The sequence below is a fragment of the Hemicordylus capensis genome, chromosome 5, assembly GCF_027244095.1.
Source record: "Hemicordylus capensis ecotype Gifberg chromosome 5, rHemCap1.1.pri, whole genome shotgun sequence".
NCBI classification, from domain to species: Eukaryota; Metazoa; Chordata; class Lepidosauria; order Squamata; family Cordylidae; genus Hemicordylus; species Hemicordylus capensis.
In genome coordinates this window covers 148,948,856-148,966,343 of record NC_069661.1, presented here as the reverse complement: position 1 = coordinate 148,966,343, position 17,488 = coordinate 148,948,856, and the positions used below count along the sequence as shown (strand labels likewise).

Below are 17,488 nucleotides of genomic sequence, written 5' to 3'. Positions count from 1 at the left end.
GGAGGGACTTCCTGATTCATAGCCCTTAGACACTATACCACACCAGCCTGTAAGCATATCCTAAAATGCTATAATATTGTTCTGTCTTAATGGAAATTTTGCTGAAAATCAAAACAACAATATATGTAATAGTCAAAATATAGTATATTACAATTTCTACTTAGAAGCAAGGGAGTCAGAAAGGGGAAAGTGTTAAACTGTATAGTTACACTTAATAAAGACTTTGAAAACCTATTATATACTTAGTGGTGTTACACCATAAATGAACTTCATAGCTGTTTATAATGAACTTTTAACACATGACAAAATTTCTCTGAAGTGGCATTCTCTCCAAATTTCAGGGTTTCCAGGATTCCCCAAAGGAGAAGCTGAAATTCTTTCCAATAGTCAGGGATCCTTCCAAAAAGAAATTTCAGAGAATTTTCTCAGATGGTTTCTCACGTCAAAGAGTCCTGTTAATCCTTTGTTTTGCAGCTTTCACAGCTCTTGAAGTTACTTGATAATATGCAAAACAGACTAGTCAAATTTCTCCAGCTTGTCTTACTGATGGCCAGGAAAACTCCAGCTTTTCAATTAAAAATAAGCCACAAGGCACTCCAGTTCCAAAATCCTTCTCTTGGGAACCCACTTACCTGTCTCAGCAAGTCCCAATGATGATGCCAGCACCACTGCACCAACAGGGAGGACAGACCCCACTGCAGAATGGAGCCACTCCCGGCCAGCTGGGATGAATCTGATGTATTCCTGATGACCCAGAAGCGCAAAAGGAATGGTGACAGGTCAGGCCGAGCAGGTGCGAGCAAGTCAGCACCACGGCTGAGTGGTCGCCTGGCCCAAACAGCAGTGGGGAAGAGACAGGGAGGCCCCACGCACAGGGAGGCCCCACCAAGGAAGCAGAGACATAAGGAGGGAGGAAGAGGAACCCATAGCCTACCAGGAATTGGCAGTCTTGCCTGTAAGAGGTGGACACATGCAGGGAGGAAAGATGCAATTTTGTGGAATGCTGGGAATGTGCCGGGCTACTAAAAGGAAGCAATGCCACTGAAGCAGACAAGCTGCAACATGGAGGGAACTCAGGTCAGGGGCGTAACGAGGGGGGGCAGGCAGGGCACGTGCCCTGGGCACCATTGCAGGGGGGCGCCCCAAAAGGTGGCAACCCTATAGACTGTTGTGTGTATTGTTCTCCATTTCTCTGCTTCTGGAATCAGAGTCAGGATTCTTCAAACAGAAGGGTAGGCTGCTTCTAGGTTGCACTTATTTGTGAAATGGGAAAGAAAATGCCTTGCGTTCTGGCCTCCTGCTACATACATTAATTACTGTGTGGGGTTACCAACCATCTAAGAAATAATGGTCTGCTCTGTCAGATGTTTGGACAGGGGCACAATTTCAGTGCTTGCCATAGGCGCTATTTTCCCTAGATACGTCTCTGACTCAGGTCCTCCAGGTAAGAAGCTGAGGTGCATACCTGTATAGTTGGAGGAGGACCAAAGTATCTTAATCCAGCGCTCTGAGGCACCCAGCTGTTCGTCAGCGCTTCACACCTTCTATATTAATTTTCCAAGTTACATATACCAGACTTCTCTCTTGTCTTTTTGCCTCAAATTCTATGTGGAAATGCCTGTGCTCTTTAGGAAGGTGTAATAGTTATATTCTGGGATTCCTTGTCACAGAAGGGAAGTCCCATGTATTTAATGAATAGCAACTTGAGGGAAGTTACTATTTTCCTAAATCACTATCTTCTACTTAATCAAATCAATTTTCCTTAGGATCTTTCAACTTTCCCTGGTCCTGAGTAGTGAATGATAATACCAAACATACTAATTACTTGGTTTGGAGCAGGAATTTGGTATGCTTACTGGACCAACTTGAGTGAGGGCTCTCAGGAGCGTAGCAGGGAAAAAATCCTGTTCACTTCTGATGTCATTGGGAGGAGAGATCTGTCTTGGGCTCAAAATTAACCAAGCCATTTCCCTAGTTTTGTAGGTTCGGATTTGGATCCTGAACACAATACCAGCCACCCGCCTTGTGTCTATTTAGTCAAAATGAATCTTTAAGGGACATTCACTACAAGGGTAAGGGTTGGTGATCCATGGATATCTGTGCAAGACTAGAATCAGAATGCTTGGCACCTTCTTTGCACCTTTAAATATTTTTTTCTAGTTTGAGAAATAAGTGATTCATAAATAGAGCCCTTAAAGTCCTTGCTGGGAGATAGGGATGTGTGAGCCAGCTCGATTCGAGCTGGGCTTGACATCAAACCGGCCTGGTTCGGGCAGTCCAAGTTTGAACTGGACCAGTCTCCCAAAGTGGAGTGCAGGTCTGAGTTTGAACTGGAGCAACCTCCAGTTCTAAGAACTAGCTCCTGGCGTATACTTGTAAAGGGGAGTCTGGTGATGATTCCCCTTTACAAGTACAGGATGTTCCTGAGAGTAAAGCATGGGGGGGGGAGTATTTTTTTACCTTTACCAGTGGGGCAGCAGAGGTGGCCACAGTGGTGGCCACAGTAGCTGTGGAGACATCGGTGGCAGCAGTTCCTCCACCCCCCTCTCCCAGCCTCCCCAGTGACTAGTTTGGGCCTCTGTGCATGCATGGATGCCATTTTTGTGATGTCTGAGCATGCACAGAGGCCATTTGCATCATGGAGGCTGCATCTGCAGCCGGCCCAAGCTGTCATTTGAGAGCCCCCCCCCCCGCAACCACCGATGTCTCTGCTGCCTCTGCCACAGCTCCTCCACTGCCTGAAATTTAAAGATTAAAAGTACTTTTTCTCCCTCCGCCCTGCTTTACTCTAGGGAATGCTCTGTACTTGTAAAGGTGAATCCTCACCAGAATCCTCCCCCTTTACAAGTATACCCATTGAGCTGGCCTGCGAACTGATTCAGCCTGGTTTAATGGCCAAACTGGACTGGGTCAGTTCGGATGCAGTCCCGATTCAAACCAAACCAGTCAAACTGGTTCTGTGTACATCCCTGCTGGGAGACTGCTTGAATGATGTGAACTCAGAAGCCAGTGAGTTCTCTTTTGCTATCATTTGCTTTTAGAAATGGGAATTAAGATAATGGAAAATCATTGCCACTTCCATTGAATTAGAAATATTATATTGAAAGATAAGCCACTGCCTTCACAAGGAATGAAGACAAACTATTCTCCTAAACAACATCTCAGTGAGGAAATGCGAACAAGCCATTGGGTATGGACTTAACAGGAAAATGAGTTGCATATTACTGAATCAAATGAAAATGCCTAGACTTTGGGGAAAACCCTTTTCAATTCAAGGAAAAAATGTCCTAATGGGACATTTTAAAATGTGATGAGACTTGTTTTCTTGTTTTCTTAATGTTTATTCGGCAGTGACTTTACAGGAAGCTTTGATTATCCAATTATCTTAAAGATTATGATGGATAAAGAAGAAAATCATTGCAGAATTAGTATGAATCTCATTTGATAAAAATCATTCTTATGCAGAGCCTATTATTGGACTTTTGTTCCTACCCAGCTTACAGAGTTATTCACATTATTTTCTAATTTATAAATTATAGCTAAATAGCAAATGCATTATTAATGTTCAACTCTGTGGTTATTTTTAACTCCATCTCTAGTTCCAAAATCATTTATATTTCTGCAGCAGTGAGGAGTTCAGTTAATGACATCTCTGTGTCTTATGGCAAAACTATTTATTTAATATCAGACTAAAGTAGAATATGCTGCTTTTCAGGAGCCAAAGGTGAAACCCTCAAGCTAGTGCAGAATCTTACAGCAGCACAGTTTATTAGAAATACATGGTATTGCAAGAGTTGCTATAATACATGCTGCTCATTACTGTTATGACACTTGAGACCCATAGTAGGTCTAAGAATACAGAGAGCAGCTTACTTCAAAACAACTATACTCTCTCCTTTTGAGAAGCAAATATGCAAAGTCCCATGGTGCTGGTTAGTTGTAAGCTAAGACAAACAAAATTCTGCATTATATCAGATACATGAGGATATAATTTGCATGTTTATGTTCAGCACACAGTGACTGTATCATCTAGTAATGTTTTGCATTTGTGAAGGCCATCTCAGGAAAACCATCACAGATACAAAATTTTGTATAACGTCAGGGGCGGAGCCACGATTGGGCAAATAGTTTCGAAGAACCCAGATGGCCACCAATCAGGGGCTGTGAGCGAGGCCCCAGATGGGGGGGGCATTATTTCAGTCCCAAACAGGGCCACAGGGCCTTGTCTGGAGCCGAAATTGGCCCGCGCTGTGTTGGTAGTGCAGCTGGATTGGTCCTGGTCTCCCTGGTCTCTCCCTGATCTCTCTCTGGTCTCTCTGCTAACATAGCGGGGCCGATTGATCTCCCTCCCAAACGGGGCTGTGCGGCCCCGTTTAGGAGAGAGATCGGCCCGTGCTGAATTGCTGAGGCAGGGAGAGTTGCTCCGGCCCGCGCTGCCCATCACAGCGAGGGCCGACCTCCCTTTCAAACAGGGCCATGAGACAATTCGTGCTTGCTGCCGCAGGACCAGTTATCCTCCTGCAGCAACCTGTTGAAGCTAAGCAAGTCTGGGCCTGAGCTGACAGGTTGCCAAGTGGTCTCTCATGCAGGCACTGACTCCCTTGATTAAAAACAAACAAAAAAACAAACAACCCTGTGGTATGGCATGATACAGCCACATCTGACATCAGACGCAGGAGCCCGGCTAACCACACCTCCGCATCTGACATCAGACACAGGGGCGTGGCTAGCTGGGCCCCTGCATCTGCCATCAGACACGGGGTCAGGGTCAGGGGACCAAGGCAGCGGCTGCACACGGGCGACCGCCAGCCTCCCTATGCTGCTGTATCACGCCATACCACAGGGTTGGGGTTTTTTTTGTGTTGTTTTTTAAACCAAGGGAGTCAGTGCCTGCATGAGAGACCACTTGGCAACCTGTCAGCTCACCCCCAGACTTGCTTAGCTTCAGCAGGTTGCTGCAGGAGGACAACTGGTCCTGAGGTAGCAAGCATGAATTGTCTCCTTTGCTAAGCAGGGTCCACCCGGTTGCATTTGAATGGGAGATTATATATATGAGCATCGTAAGATATTCCCCTCAGGGGATGGGGCTGCTCTGGGAAGAGCACTCACATGCTTGCATGCGGAAGGATCCAAATTCCCTCCCTGACACCCCCAAGATAGGGCTAAGAGAGACTCCTGACTGAAACTTTGAAAAAGCCGCTGCCAGTATGGGTAGACAATGCTGAGCTAGATGGGCCAATAGTCTGACTCTGTATGAGGCAGCTTCCTATGTTCCTATCATGTGCCTTCAACCATCAAAGTAGCCCAGAGTTGTTCCTACATAGTCATCGGGGCAAAGGCCTCCAGGATGCAACTCAACTTGAGGCCCATTTTCCTTTTTTCTTTGTGGGTCTGCATACCTGCTTCAACATACCTGAATATGGAGCATTCTTTCTAGAACACCATTTCTACACTACACTTAAGGAGATGATTCATTTGGGGCTTTGTCGTCTAAATATTTAGTATTTATGCTTAGGCATGCTCAAAGTAATTATCTTATCCAGCTCTCCTATCAATAATTTCTTATTCTTCTTCAAATGAAGTTTGTCTGGCAATGAAGACATCCTGCCAGAATCAGAGCAGAAGGGATGCTAGGAAAACTATATCACAAATTGCTGTATAATTAGAAATCAGAATTAGTCTTAGATTAGATTTTATTAATATAAATAAGTTATATTCAGTCATAAAAGTGTTCAATAATAAGTTAGTAACATGAGTAATATTAATACATTCATAAACTGAATTATATATTATATACTTTGAATAATTTAGGTGTTAGGTAGTGCACAATTTAATAGCCACATTTCTGAGGAGTTAAGTGCACCTACACCCATTGGTTTCAGTTGTGGTCATTATTATTTAAGGATTAAGCATATTTATTGACACCATCAATCACAGATGCCATTTTTATAATTTCTTAGTTAACATTCATAGGGGTAGTTAAAAACTACCTCTATTAATGGGAAAAATAGGAGTGATGCATGAGTCTCTGACGTAGATATTTCCATTTTTTAAAAGTTAACTTTATTTCAGATAACTTTCTTCACCTTTACTGCTGTTTTAACTGTGCCATTCCTCGTAGAGGAGTGCCTTTATTTCCTCTTTTTCACCATTTTCTCTTATTCTATAATTTCCTGTCAATGATTTTAACAATGTTGGCTTGAAGGCCTGTCATTCTTCCTCAACCTATTTTTTCTGCTCAGACAGCTCTTCATATTTCTTTCTCATTCTTACTGGTATGCCAGATTGAATACTTTCAGTTTTCAGTTTTGATCTATTTGTTCTGTCATGAGTACTTTTATTGGACAAAGGGCTCTATCCTCTTTCCAAAAACGACCATAGTCAAAGTGCTTTTATGACCATACAGCAGTAATGTAAAACAACAAGCGTTCATCGGAATGTTCATGGGTGAACTTAGCAATTAGTTGAAATCTTGACATTATTTTGAGACATAGAGGTCATTCACACAATCAAGCAGGAGGCTGGGTGAACTCACTTCCCCCCCAGACAAGCGCTGGATGCTTGCTGGGACCATGGACCATGATAACTGATAACTTTCCAGTTCCAATGAGGACTGGAAAGTAGCAAATGTAACACCGATTTTCAAAAAGGGATCCAGGGCCAATCCGGGAAATTACAGGCCCATTAGCTTACTGTCCATTCCAGGCAAATTGATGGAAAGCATTCTCAAGGATAAAATTCTAAAGCACATAGAAGAACAGGCCCTGCTGGGAGAGAACCAGCATGGCTTCTGCAAAGGTAAAGCTTGCCTCACAAACCTTTTGGAGTTCTTTGAGATTGTTCTCATTAGAAACCTAAGCACAGGACAGGAAGCCACAGTCCAGATGGAACATGGTGAAACAGACTGGTTCCAGATCGGCAAAGGGATAAGACAAGGCTGCATACGTTCTCCTTATTTATTCAATTTATATGCTGAATCTATTCTAAGAGAAGCTGGATTGGAAGAAAATGAGTGTGGTTTTAAAGTTGGAGAAAGAAACATCAATAACCTGCGCTATGCTGATTACACCACTCTGATAGCTGAGAATATGGATAATCTGCAAGCTCAAGGAATGAAAGTCAAGGAGCACAGTGAAAAAAATGGGACTACAACTAAATGTAAAGAAGACTAAACTAATGACAATGGGTACAGCAACCAGCCTCAGAACTGATAATGAAGACACTGAAGTGGTGGATAGCTTCTGCTTTTTAGGATTGACCATCAACTGTAAAGGATCCAGCAGTCAAGAAATACGCCAAACACTAGCACTTTGTAGGGTTGCAATGAAGGCTTTGGAGAGGATATTTAGATGCTGTGACATGTCTATACCTGCAAAGATTAGAATCGTTTGGACAATGGTTTTCCCCATGACATTCTATGGATGCGAAAGCTGGACATTGAAGAAGCAAGATAGAAAAAGTATTAAGGCTTTTGAACTTTGGTGCTGGAGAAGACTTTTGAGGATACCATGGACAGCCAGGAAAACAAACAAATGGATCATAGAACAAATCAATCCTGAATTTTCATTTGAGGCACAAATGACCAGGCTCAAATAATCATACTTCGGACAGCAGCAAGGTGGATGGACTTGATTACGACAGCAGTGAATGCACCACTGAGAGACCTTAAAGGCCAAGTTGAAGATGGATAATCCTGGAGAGAATCTATCTATGTGGTTGCTAAGAATCGACACTGACTTGACGACACTCAATCAAGCTATCAATTATGACTCTACATAGGCTTTAGCATAATACTCTCCATCCCTTTATCTTCTGTGCCCAGTGTGCTACTGCTGTATCAAATAGGGACGTGCACAGAACCGGTTCAAAGGTCCTTTATGGGCCTCCAAACTGGTTCAAATGACCAGCGGTTCCTCTGGTTTGAAGGTGGGGAGGGGTTGACTTTAAGGGCAGGGGAGGGTGCACGACGTACACACAATGTGCCCTACGTGCGCACGCCAACTACTTCCGCTTACTTCCACTCTGAAGAGTGGATGGGGAGACAGGGAGGTACGCTGCCAACCCACTGGACTGGTTTGCAATGGAGTGCCACCGGGGGGAAAGCAGAGGGATGGGTAAGTGCATCCTCCCCTGCTCTTAAAGTCAACTTCCCCGCCCTTCAACTTCCCGCGCCCAGTTCCGTGCACATCCTTGGCATCAAATGCACTACAATGCACTTCCTGTAATAATCTGACCAAAATATAAATTGCAGGAAACAGGAACTGTTCATCTCCATTTCTCCACACAGTTGCTCCCCCCTGTTTGTTTGTTTTTTAAAGGCAGAGAATAATCAAATAATTTCCCCCCTTTATACTGGCATGCCATATAAGAAGGTGCTTTTTTGTGGGGAGGAGAGTTTTTGTGGTTATAAAACCAGCTCTAATAGTAATCTTGTGATCCTCACAGCCATCATCTCCACTCCAATGAAACTGCCAGCAAAGAAACATGTAATCATGCAGGAATCAACAAATGTTACATTTCTTGAATTTCCTTTCAGGGGAAAAAAAAATCCTTTTCAGTCATTTTCAGGAATCAGCACAAAGCAAGTTAACCACAAACTCAGTCAGTCCTCCCAAGCGTATGAGGAGACAGCAGAGCTTGAGCAGTGCTGATGTCATGATCACCTCGACTTATGGGAAAGTGTTTTTGTTGTGCCAGGGAAATGTAACTCTTTAAACTGTTTATTTAAACAAACTACTTCACGTAGGATGAAAAAAAAATCATAGCACTACCTAATGGTGAGCTGCTTAATGGAGTAATATAATAAAAATGCTATATGAGATTTAGGAGACATTCCCATTGCAGGCTGGTGGACATTCTAACCTGAGTGGGAACTAAAACTGTTCACTTGGAAAATGCATTAAAATTAGACAGGCTGTACTGTCTGTCACATACTTCTCCATATTTTACTGGCTCGGTGGGCAGGTGAAATTTTCTTCTTGACCGGAGATCCTTCTAGAGACTGAGAATTATTTTCAAATGGCTGCTCAGTGTGGTGGGGGGAAAGTACCACATAAAAAAGAGGGGAAAGCCCATTGCCCTAATGAATATTTTACTCTTTCTCCATAGTACCAGCTTGAATTGAGTTGCCTCAATTCTCATGATTTTCCATTTTGTCATACTATCCTCCATTCATTCCCACTGAGTTTAAACACCAGATATACTGAAAATCTGCTGCAAATACTTATACATGACATTAACATTTATAATCTAAGTATGTCTTTTGCTCCTAGTAGCTGCTTCTTATTTATTAAATTCCGTATGTTCACCTTGAATAGTTATTCGCCCAGAGGTAGAAGACTGGTAGAACCTTTTGGATATCATATTTGATTTGAGGGTTGCACAACAATGTTATTAACTACTATTTTGATGGATTTAATTAATCTCTTCTTTTCCACACCATGGTTTTCTGAAATTGGTATTTGTAGGGATGAGAATAGGGCTATGGGGAATGAAGCATTAATATGAATGAACACTTTCAGCTCAGTCATGGTTGTCACACAAGAAAATTGGAATATTAATGTTTGCTTTTTATAGCACCCAGTGGTGGCCAATGAGTGCCAATGAGTGGTGGCACTGGGAAGTAGCTTCTCTTGTGAAGCACATTGGGAAGGAGACGCCACTCTTGCCAAGTGGCATCTGAGGGAGAACTGATGCCTTTACTCTGGCAAGAGAAGTGAAGCGAGATCCCAGGAAGATCCCAGGAAGCAGCTGCAGTCAACAGCACAGGGCTGCATGTTGCTGATTGGACAGAAGGGCTGTGGCTCAGTTGTAAAGCATATGCTTTGCTTGCAGAAGGTGCCAGGTTTAATCAAGATCAAGAAGATCCCTTGATTACATCAATCCTCACTGGCATTACAACAAGGACACTCCTCAAATAGGTGTGTAATGAAAATTAGATGCAACCTCTTCCCTCTTTCTGACTACTCTAATTTATAGTGCATAGTCATATACTATGGAGGGAATATGTTGATTATTTAATGGTATCCTGTCCTTTCCAAAGACTCAGGAGGTTCCATAGCCTGTCCAGGAAATCCCTGAGGGAAATATATTACAGTGCTCACATGTGGTCTCCCATTCAAATGCAACCAGGGTGGGCTCTGCTTAGCTAAGGGGACAAGTCATGCTTGCTACCACAAGACCGAGGATTAAAAAATATACATACATTAAGGAGACAAAGCAGTAAATGGAACCAATTTACTGTACCATTTTTAGGAGTTAAAAAACCTGCAGTCTCACTCTAGTGACTCAAATGAATTTTGCCATTGGGAATGATGCCATTTTAAAAAACTAAACTAGGCATATCTGAAATGTCAGTGTTCACTATTCAAGAACAGGACTATTTCATTCAGAAAAATGCTGTGGCTGAAAAATGCATCCAAGCAGGAAATGTATTATTATTTTGACCACTTAACTGAAAGATGAAAGTAAACATGCCCTCACATCAATGTTTAATAAATCTGCCAACACCCTGTCGAGTAACATTTAACAGAGCACTGTAGGTTATGTGAAAACTTGATCCTTGTGCTTCGACTACAGTGTGCTATTACATATATTATGTCGTCCTGCTTTTCACGAAAGATTCGTGCCTTTTATTTAATGATCGGAAAACTCCATCGCTACAATCCAGCCAGGATTACACACTTGTAGATTCCTCATTGATTTAAGTGTTTGAAACTTTCCCATATAAATCAAAGGTATGAAGAATTTTTTACTTTTGATGTAGTAATGCTCTATGTTTTTTATTTTCTGTTGTTGCTTATGGATTTTGTCCGTGCTTCTGGACTTTGATTTTTAATTGCACAGTGAAGATGACAGTTGAGAACTAAAAACTGATTGATCAGTAAAATAAGATAAAAATTAAAATGGGTCAATCTAGTTTTTGTTTTCAAGGCAGAGTTCACTTTACATCCTTTATAGGAAATCAGTGAAAAGTGGCATATATGTGATCCAAAAATGAAATGATCGGTTTTAATTTGCATGTGATTGTATCAGTTAAAAAGAACACTATACTCAAGATCAGCAAAGCATGGAAAGATAGTACAAACATTTTAGGGAGAGGAAAGTGGATGAAAATTCTGTCACAGATGAGCCAGTAAGGTCCATCCAATGTAGGCTGCAATCCTCTGAACATATACTTAGGAACAAGTCCCATTGAACACAGTGGGATTTATTCTTGAGTAAACATGCATAAATGGGGTTACAGATCTACTAAGAAACTTTTCATTGGTACAAAAGACTGAAATGTCTACAGTTCCAAGTTCTATGAAAATCTCCTCCCAAACCTTTCCCGTTTAAAGCATCTTATGCATATACTGAAACACTCTGAAATATAGCCAAGTAGCAGCTGTGGAAAACAGGATTAAGGCCTCATCTATTAAATTACATTATCTGATCCAGGATTTTAATAAAATATGCATTGTAACCTCTCTCTACTATACTTTAAATTGCCAAGCAAATCCAAGTATTCAAGGAAGCACCATCACACAAGTTAAGATGTAAGGTTCAGATAAGGCAGTTCTGTAAAATGAAAGCATATTAGAGAATAAATATACATGCAGAGTTTACACACCGTGTCTTTAGGGTGGCCCAATAAGTAGAAATATGGGGAGCCATGCTTGTCACTTTTCATGCACATGGAGAGGCTGGAAGGTACCATTCCTAAAGGAAGGGGAGGAACAGCCTAGAACCAATCATTAGAATTAACAGAACAGGTGACATGAAGACATATTATTATTATTATTTTATTATATTAAGAATTTTTAGGTTATTAGAATAACTGAGTGTTTAATAAATAAGTAGCAGGCATCTGGTTTTACTAATACAGATCAGACAAAGAGGCATGCAGACAGCTAATATTAGTAAAGTAATGAACTAATCTACAGACATAATTTAGAAGAAGATTTTAGAGAAATGTGGGATAAACCTTAAGGTGCTTTGGAAAGGCATCATAAATTAGAGCACTGAAAATGTTGTATGAACAAGTTTGCTCATGTAAAAAGAAAACATTCTTCATTTACAATGTCAATGTAGTTGGAGTCCCAGCACTGTTTTTGAGATCCCCACAAACCTATTCCCTGGATTGGTTAACACTAAGCATGATCCCTTCTTACACAAGTAGAGGGTTGACCTTAGGGTGTAAACAGAGCTTTCTTCCCTCCCTCTCCTTGGCAACTGTGCCAGTTATTACCCAGACTATGAGGCTACCACATTTTTTCTTTAACTAGAAGCCCTTCCTCTCCTCCTCAAGGCCTTAGTTTTCAAAATACTTCTCCTCTGGGCAGATGTAACAAGGGCCCAGGAAACATAAGAAGAGCTGTGTAGGCTAGCTGAGAGTGTGCCAGTCTCCCATTTGGGCTAATGGCTGGGGTGCTCCAGTGCCCACACTTGTACCCATGTGCCAAAAAATAAAGCAGGAGGCTGCACTGGTCCCTATGATGGGATCATGGTTGCTGTCCCACTGGGAGGGATTGTGCCCAATGTCTTTAGACTGGTACTTTCATCTGATCCCTACAGACATGAAAGTAAAATGTAGACATATTCCTTATAGTTGCTGAGCTATTTATTTCACTTTTTTCAACATTTGTTTTCTTTTTTAAAAGGTTGGATATAAAAACAAAAAGAATATAAAAACAAAACAAAAAAACCCAATAGTAAAAAACCAAGAAACAAACAACAAAAATTCAAAAGAAACACACAGAAAAATAGTAATCCAAGGACAACATTTGTACTAGAGAGTGCAGAGGGTGGGATGAGGCTTTTGCCTGGATAATTTAATAAATATTTTAATTATTTGTCGGAGGGGATTTGTTAGCATTATTTGTAGAAAACTGAATAAGGGCCAGCTACATTTTAAAGAGTGTGTGTGTGTGTGTGTGTGTGTGTGTGTGTGTGTTGGGGTGGGGTGGGGAGGGAACAGGGGTTTAATAAAATGAAATAATTCTGGAAGACTGCATGTGATCTGATTTTTTTTAAAAATTTTAGGTCTAGTGTCTAGTCCACACACTGACCTAGGGATCCTTTATTCATAGAGAGGCATCAGAGTCACACAACTGTATATATACTCTGTGATGTTGGGATTATCTATATACATTCATATACACATACACTTGATCACGTGAATCCAGTATACATGCTCTTAGCATACACAGTGTACATATCAGGTTCTAGTGCTTCAGGTATTTAAAATTGCATTTCCATTTCTCTTGTTATTTTCTTTGAAGCAATTTGTCATAATGCTGATGTTTTTTGACCCAGAGGAGAGTGTTCATTCTCCCCTGTGATGACTTCAGTTTGTCCAGCCATTCCTAGCCTCAATAAAATGGGTTTTGAGATTTGGGATTGATAAGCAACATCCATTTTCTTTAAGCTATTAGCTGGTGCATCCTTCTGTGAAAGCAACTCCACTTTCAGAGCATTAATCATCTCTTTTCTTCCTGTAACAGCTATCCTGTTCAAATCCATGAATGGCAGTGGACATTCAAGAGACCTTTAGGGTGTTTTCTCTTTGGATTAGTTACATAATCTGATTCTCTCAGCACAAATCTGCATTCTCATAGACAACACGGAGATTGCTTTTTTGTTGTTGTTAAATATTTATATTAAAGTAAAATAAAGTGTGCCATTGAGTCAGTGTCTACTCCTGGCGACCACAGAGCCATGTGGTTGTTTTTGGTAGAATATAGGAGGGATTTACCATTGCCATCTCCCGCGCCGTAAGAGATGATGCCTTTCAGCATCTTTCCTATATTGCTGCTGCCCGATATAGGTGTTTCCCATAGTCTGGGAAACATACCAGCGGGGATCAAAACTGGCAACCTCTGACTTGCTAATTAAGTCATTTCCCCACTGTGCTATGGTGGCTCGATATTTATATTAGGGATGTGCAAATCAATTCACAATGAATTGGGAGTAATTAGCAGATTCGACTGTGAATTGAATAGCCCCTTAAATGAAGACGCTGATCTGAGGTTGGAATTGAATCAGGCCCAGATTTGTTGTGAATCAGTTCACATGATTCACATTGTGGGTGCCATTTTGTCCTTGTGTTTTTCAATTGCTGAATGGTTTTCTGGCAGTGGCTTCCGATTAGGTTGAGATCTCCCTGCTTCCTGATTGGCTTGTTGTCATTCAAATCAAGTGTTGGTATGGGCAACTGTGCCCCCATTGGCTAAGGGGAGGAGGTAGAGAGGGGGGAGGCCAAAAGAGGGAGTTTCAAGTTGTATATAAGGGGTTGCTTGGAAGGAGAGGGAGCCATTGCTTTTTGTGCTTCAGGAGAGAAGAATCAGAGTAGCAGCACAGATAACAGAGTAGTGCTGGTAGTGGTCTGGGCCTGCCTGCCTGGCCCCCAGTGAGTGGAGAAACAGACAGAGAGAGCCTGCTGGGCTTATCGGTCTATTTATTTTTCCCTTACATTTGCAGGGCCAAAAACGGCTTTATTCTTCTATCCTTTGTAAAAAATGTACCAGTGGCTTTAACTGGATGCTGCTTGGAATTTTATTTTATTAATATTGCTTGTTATTAATCCCCCACCCCCAGTGGCTTTTATAACTAGATTGCTGTATATGCTGTTCCCTCCTCCCCTAATTATTTTAAAATAGTACTAGCAGCCACAGTGGCTTAACTGGGGGCTGCTTGGAATTTATTTCCTTGTGTGATACCCCACAAGTTTGTTGCTTTTGGATCCCCACCTCCCCATGTTTGCAGACAGACTGGTGTGCTGTGACTTCTGTCTGGTGCCCAGCTTGCCCAGGCTCTCTCAGTTTTCCCTTTTTTCAAGTTCTTTTTTGTTTTGATTGTTTGAGTTGTTGGCTGCTCGACTGGTGCCCACCTGCCCTTCCTGAAGCTGTTGAGTCCTGGTGTCTGCTTAGCCCAAGAGTGCCTCCGAGTAGTAGTGTGCATGGTTTTGGTTCAGACACTATTTAAAAGCCCTCTGGACCGGTCCGTAATTCCCCCGGTCCAGAGGTTCAGATGGGCAGGGGACTGTTACTTTAAGCGGGGGGTGGTGGTGGTAGTACTTACCCCCGCCCGCCGCTCTTCCCCCTCCGGCGCTGGTCCTTTTAAAAATCTTCTTGGGGTGGCAGAGTTCCTCCCTCCCGCCCCTGCCCCCGTCATTGTTCCTTAAGGCTTACAGAGACTAGAGCTAGCGGCGCACATGCTCCCTTCACAGCGTGCGCTTGTCTCAAAACAAGCGCGCGCCGTGAAAGGACTATGCGCGCCGCTAGCTCTAGGTCATCACCTGGGTCAACAAGGACCGCGCCAGGTGCTATAGTCCCTGGACATCTGGTGGCAAGTGGGCAACAGGACTCAGGATCTTCAGTTGAGCAACCAGGGCTGAAGACAGCAAAGTTACTGGAAGAAACGTCGCTTAACCGAAAAATATATACGAAAAATGCCAACAAGGAAATAATGATCTGCTATTACAAGTCTAGTCCAACTAGAAGAGGTTATTTAAAAAGAATGTACCAAATTTGGAAAGAGAAGCATCCAGATACAGAAATAACAGAACAAAGGCTAGCAGACCAGAGAAGATACATAATAAGAAATAAAGTATTCACAGGAGTAGAGCTGGAAGAACTGCAAAGAGCAACACAGGCTCAAAATATGGAAGAAGAATTACCACCAATTGAAGAAGTTGCTCAGGCGCAGGTGGAAGAGGTGTTGGAAATCGAGGATGCCACTGTTACTGAACCGTTTCAAAATCAAAACCAGGCAACCTCCCCTTTGCCTTCACCTCAAAAACCCAAATGCCGTTTAACAGAAAAGCAACAAGAGCTAAAGCAAAAAATAACTGAGCACATGAACCAAACAACCACCAGGGTTCGACTTCCAGCTCTAAAAACAGTTGCCAAAAAACAACTCGCTCAGGCATTAAAAGATGTCAATGCTGCACTTGCAGAGATAACAACCAATAATTTGCAAGAAACAAACCAACTAATGTACAGTGCAGCAACAACAACAACACAAGAGCTCGGATATAAGATCAGTGGACCTGTAAAAGGAAAAAAAAGCAGTATATCACCTAAATGGAAGATTAGATTAGAAAATAAAATCTCCAGGCTTAGATCAGATGCTAGTAAATTGAAAGATATGAAAGACAAGAAGCTGAAGAATGAAAACACCAAACAGTATCTGATCCAAAAATACCACCTAGATTCAAGGAAAATTAGAGAAGTCCTGGAAATAATAAAGCAGCAAATAACAGCAGTTTCAAAGAAGATTAGCAGGTATGAAGCCAGAACTACACAACACAGGCAGAATCTCCAGTTCCAGTTGAATCAGAGACGTTTCTACCAAAGCATAGAAGGAGAAACTACAAGAAACCTAGAAACACCAAATAAAGAAGAAACAGTGCAATTCTGGGGGAAATTATGGGACAATCCAATAGATTATAATAAAAAAGCAGGCTGGATGAAAGAGGTCAAAAATGTAACCAACAAATGCAAGATCTAATAATAACACCAGAATTAATAAGTGAAAGAGCAAAGAAAATTAAAAATTGGACTGCGCCAGGCGACGATGAACTGCATGGCTTTTGGCTTAAACACCTAACAAGCCTTCATAAACAACTATCAAAGCAGTTCAATCACATTTTGCAAGGCGGTGATATTGAACAATGGCTAACAACTGGGAAAACTCATCTCATCATGAAAGACCCAGCAAAAGGTGCAGTTCCAAGTAATTATAGACCGATAACCTGCCTGCCAACCATGTTCAAATTATTAACTGGAATAATAGCAGATGAAGTCATGCAACACTTATTAACTAACAAACAGCTTCCAGTTGAACAGAAAGCAAATTGCCCGAACACCAGAGGCACAAAAGACCAGCTGTTGATTGACAAAATGATTTTAGATAATTGCAAGAGAAGAAAAACAAATCTAAGTATTGCATGGATTGACTATAAGAAAGCTTTCGATTCATTGCCTCACACATGGATACTAAAATGTTTAGAAACAACTGGTGTCAGCAAAAACATTCAGATATTTATTTAAAAAGCAATGAGCATGTGGAGTACACAGTTAACAATCAATGGCGAGACACTTGGACAGGTTAGCATTAGAAGAGGCATTTTCTAAGGGGACTCACTATCCGCTCTGTTGTTTGTAATCGCCATGACCCCACTTTCACAAATACTAAACAAAACAGGCCTCGGATACCAAACATCTAAAACATCAATTAAAATCAACCATCTGCTATACATGGACGATCTGAAGTTGTATGGAAAGTCCCAGTCAGAAATCAAATCACTGCTAAGCACTGTCTGTATATTCAGTAGCGATATAGCAATGGAGTTTGGACTAGACAAGTGTGCTGCATTAATAATGAACAGAGGGAAAATAACAAAAACAGAAGGAATAGAATTGTCCAATGGAAGCAAGATCAAGAACCTGGAAGAGAAAGAACCTTACAAATACTTGGGCATTCTCCAGGCTGATAACATCGCACA

General features: G+C 41.7%; 1 protein-coding gene across 22 annotated transcripts in view; it reads right to left on the bottom strand.

Annotated features, from left to right (window-relative positions):
• Positions 1 to 17,488, bottom strand: part of MAGI2 (membrane associated guanylate kinase, WW and PDZ domain containing 2) — a 953,479-nt gene that overhangs the window by 7,335 nt on the left and 928,656 nt on the right. For 5 of the 22 annotated variants that reach the window (XM_053251283.1, XM_053251282.1, XM_053251286.1 and 2 more), the window contains one exon: positions 11,612 to 11,700. The exons of 15 other annotated variants lie outside the window; for them this stretch is intronic. In XM_053251283.1, coding sequence (XP_053107258.1) covers positions 11,612 to 11,700 — 89 coding nt within the window. Of the gene's footprint in view, positions 1 to 11,611; positions 11,723 to 17,488 lie in introns of all 22 variants that reach the window. 2 more of the 22 variants (XM_053251285.1, XM_053251284.1) reach the window with 1 other exon arrangement.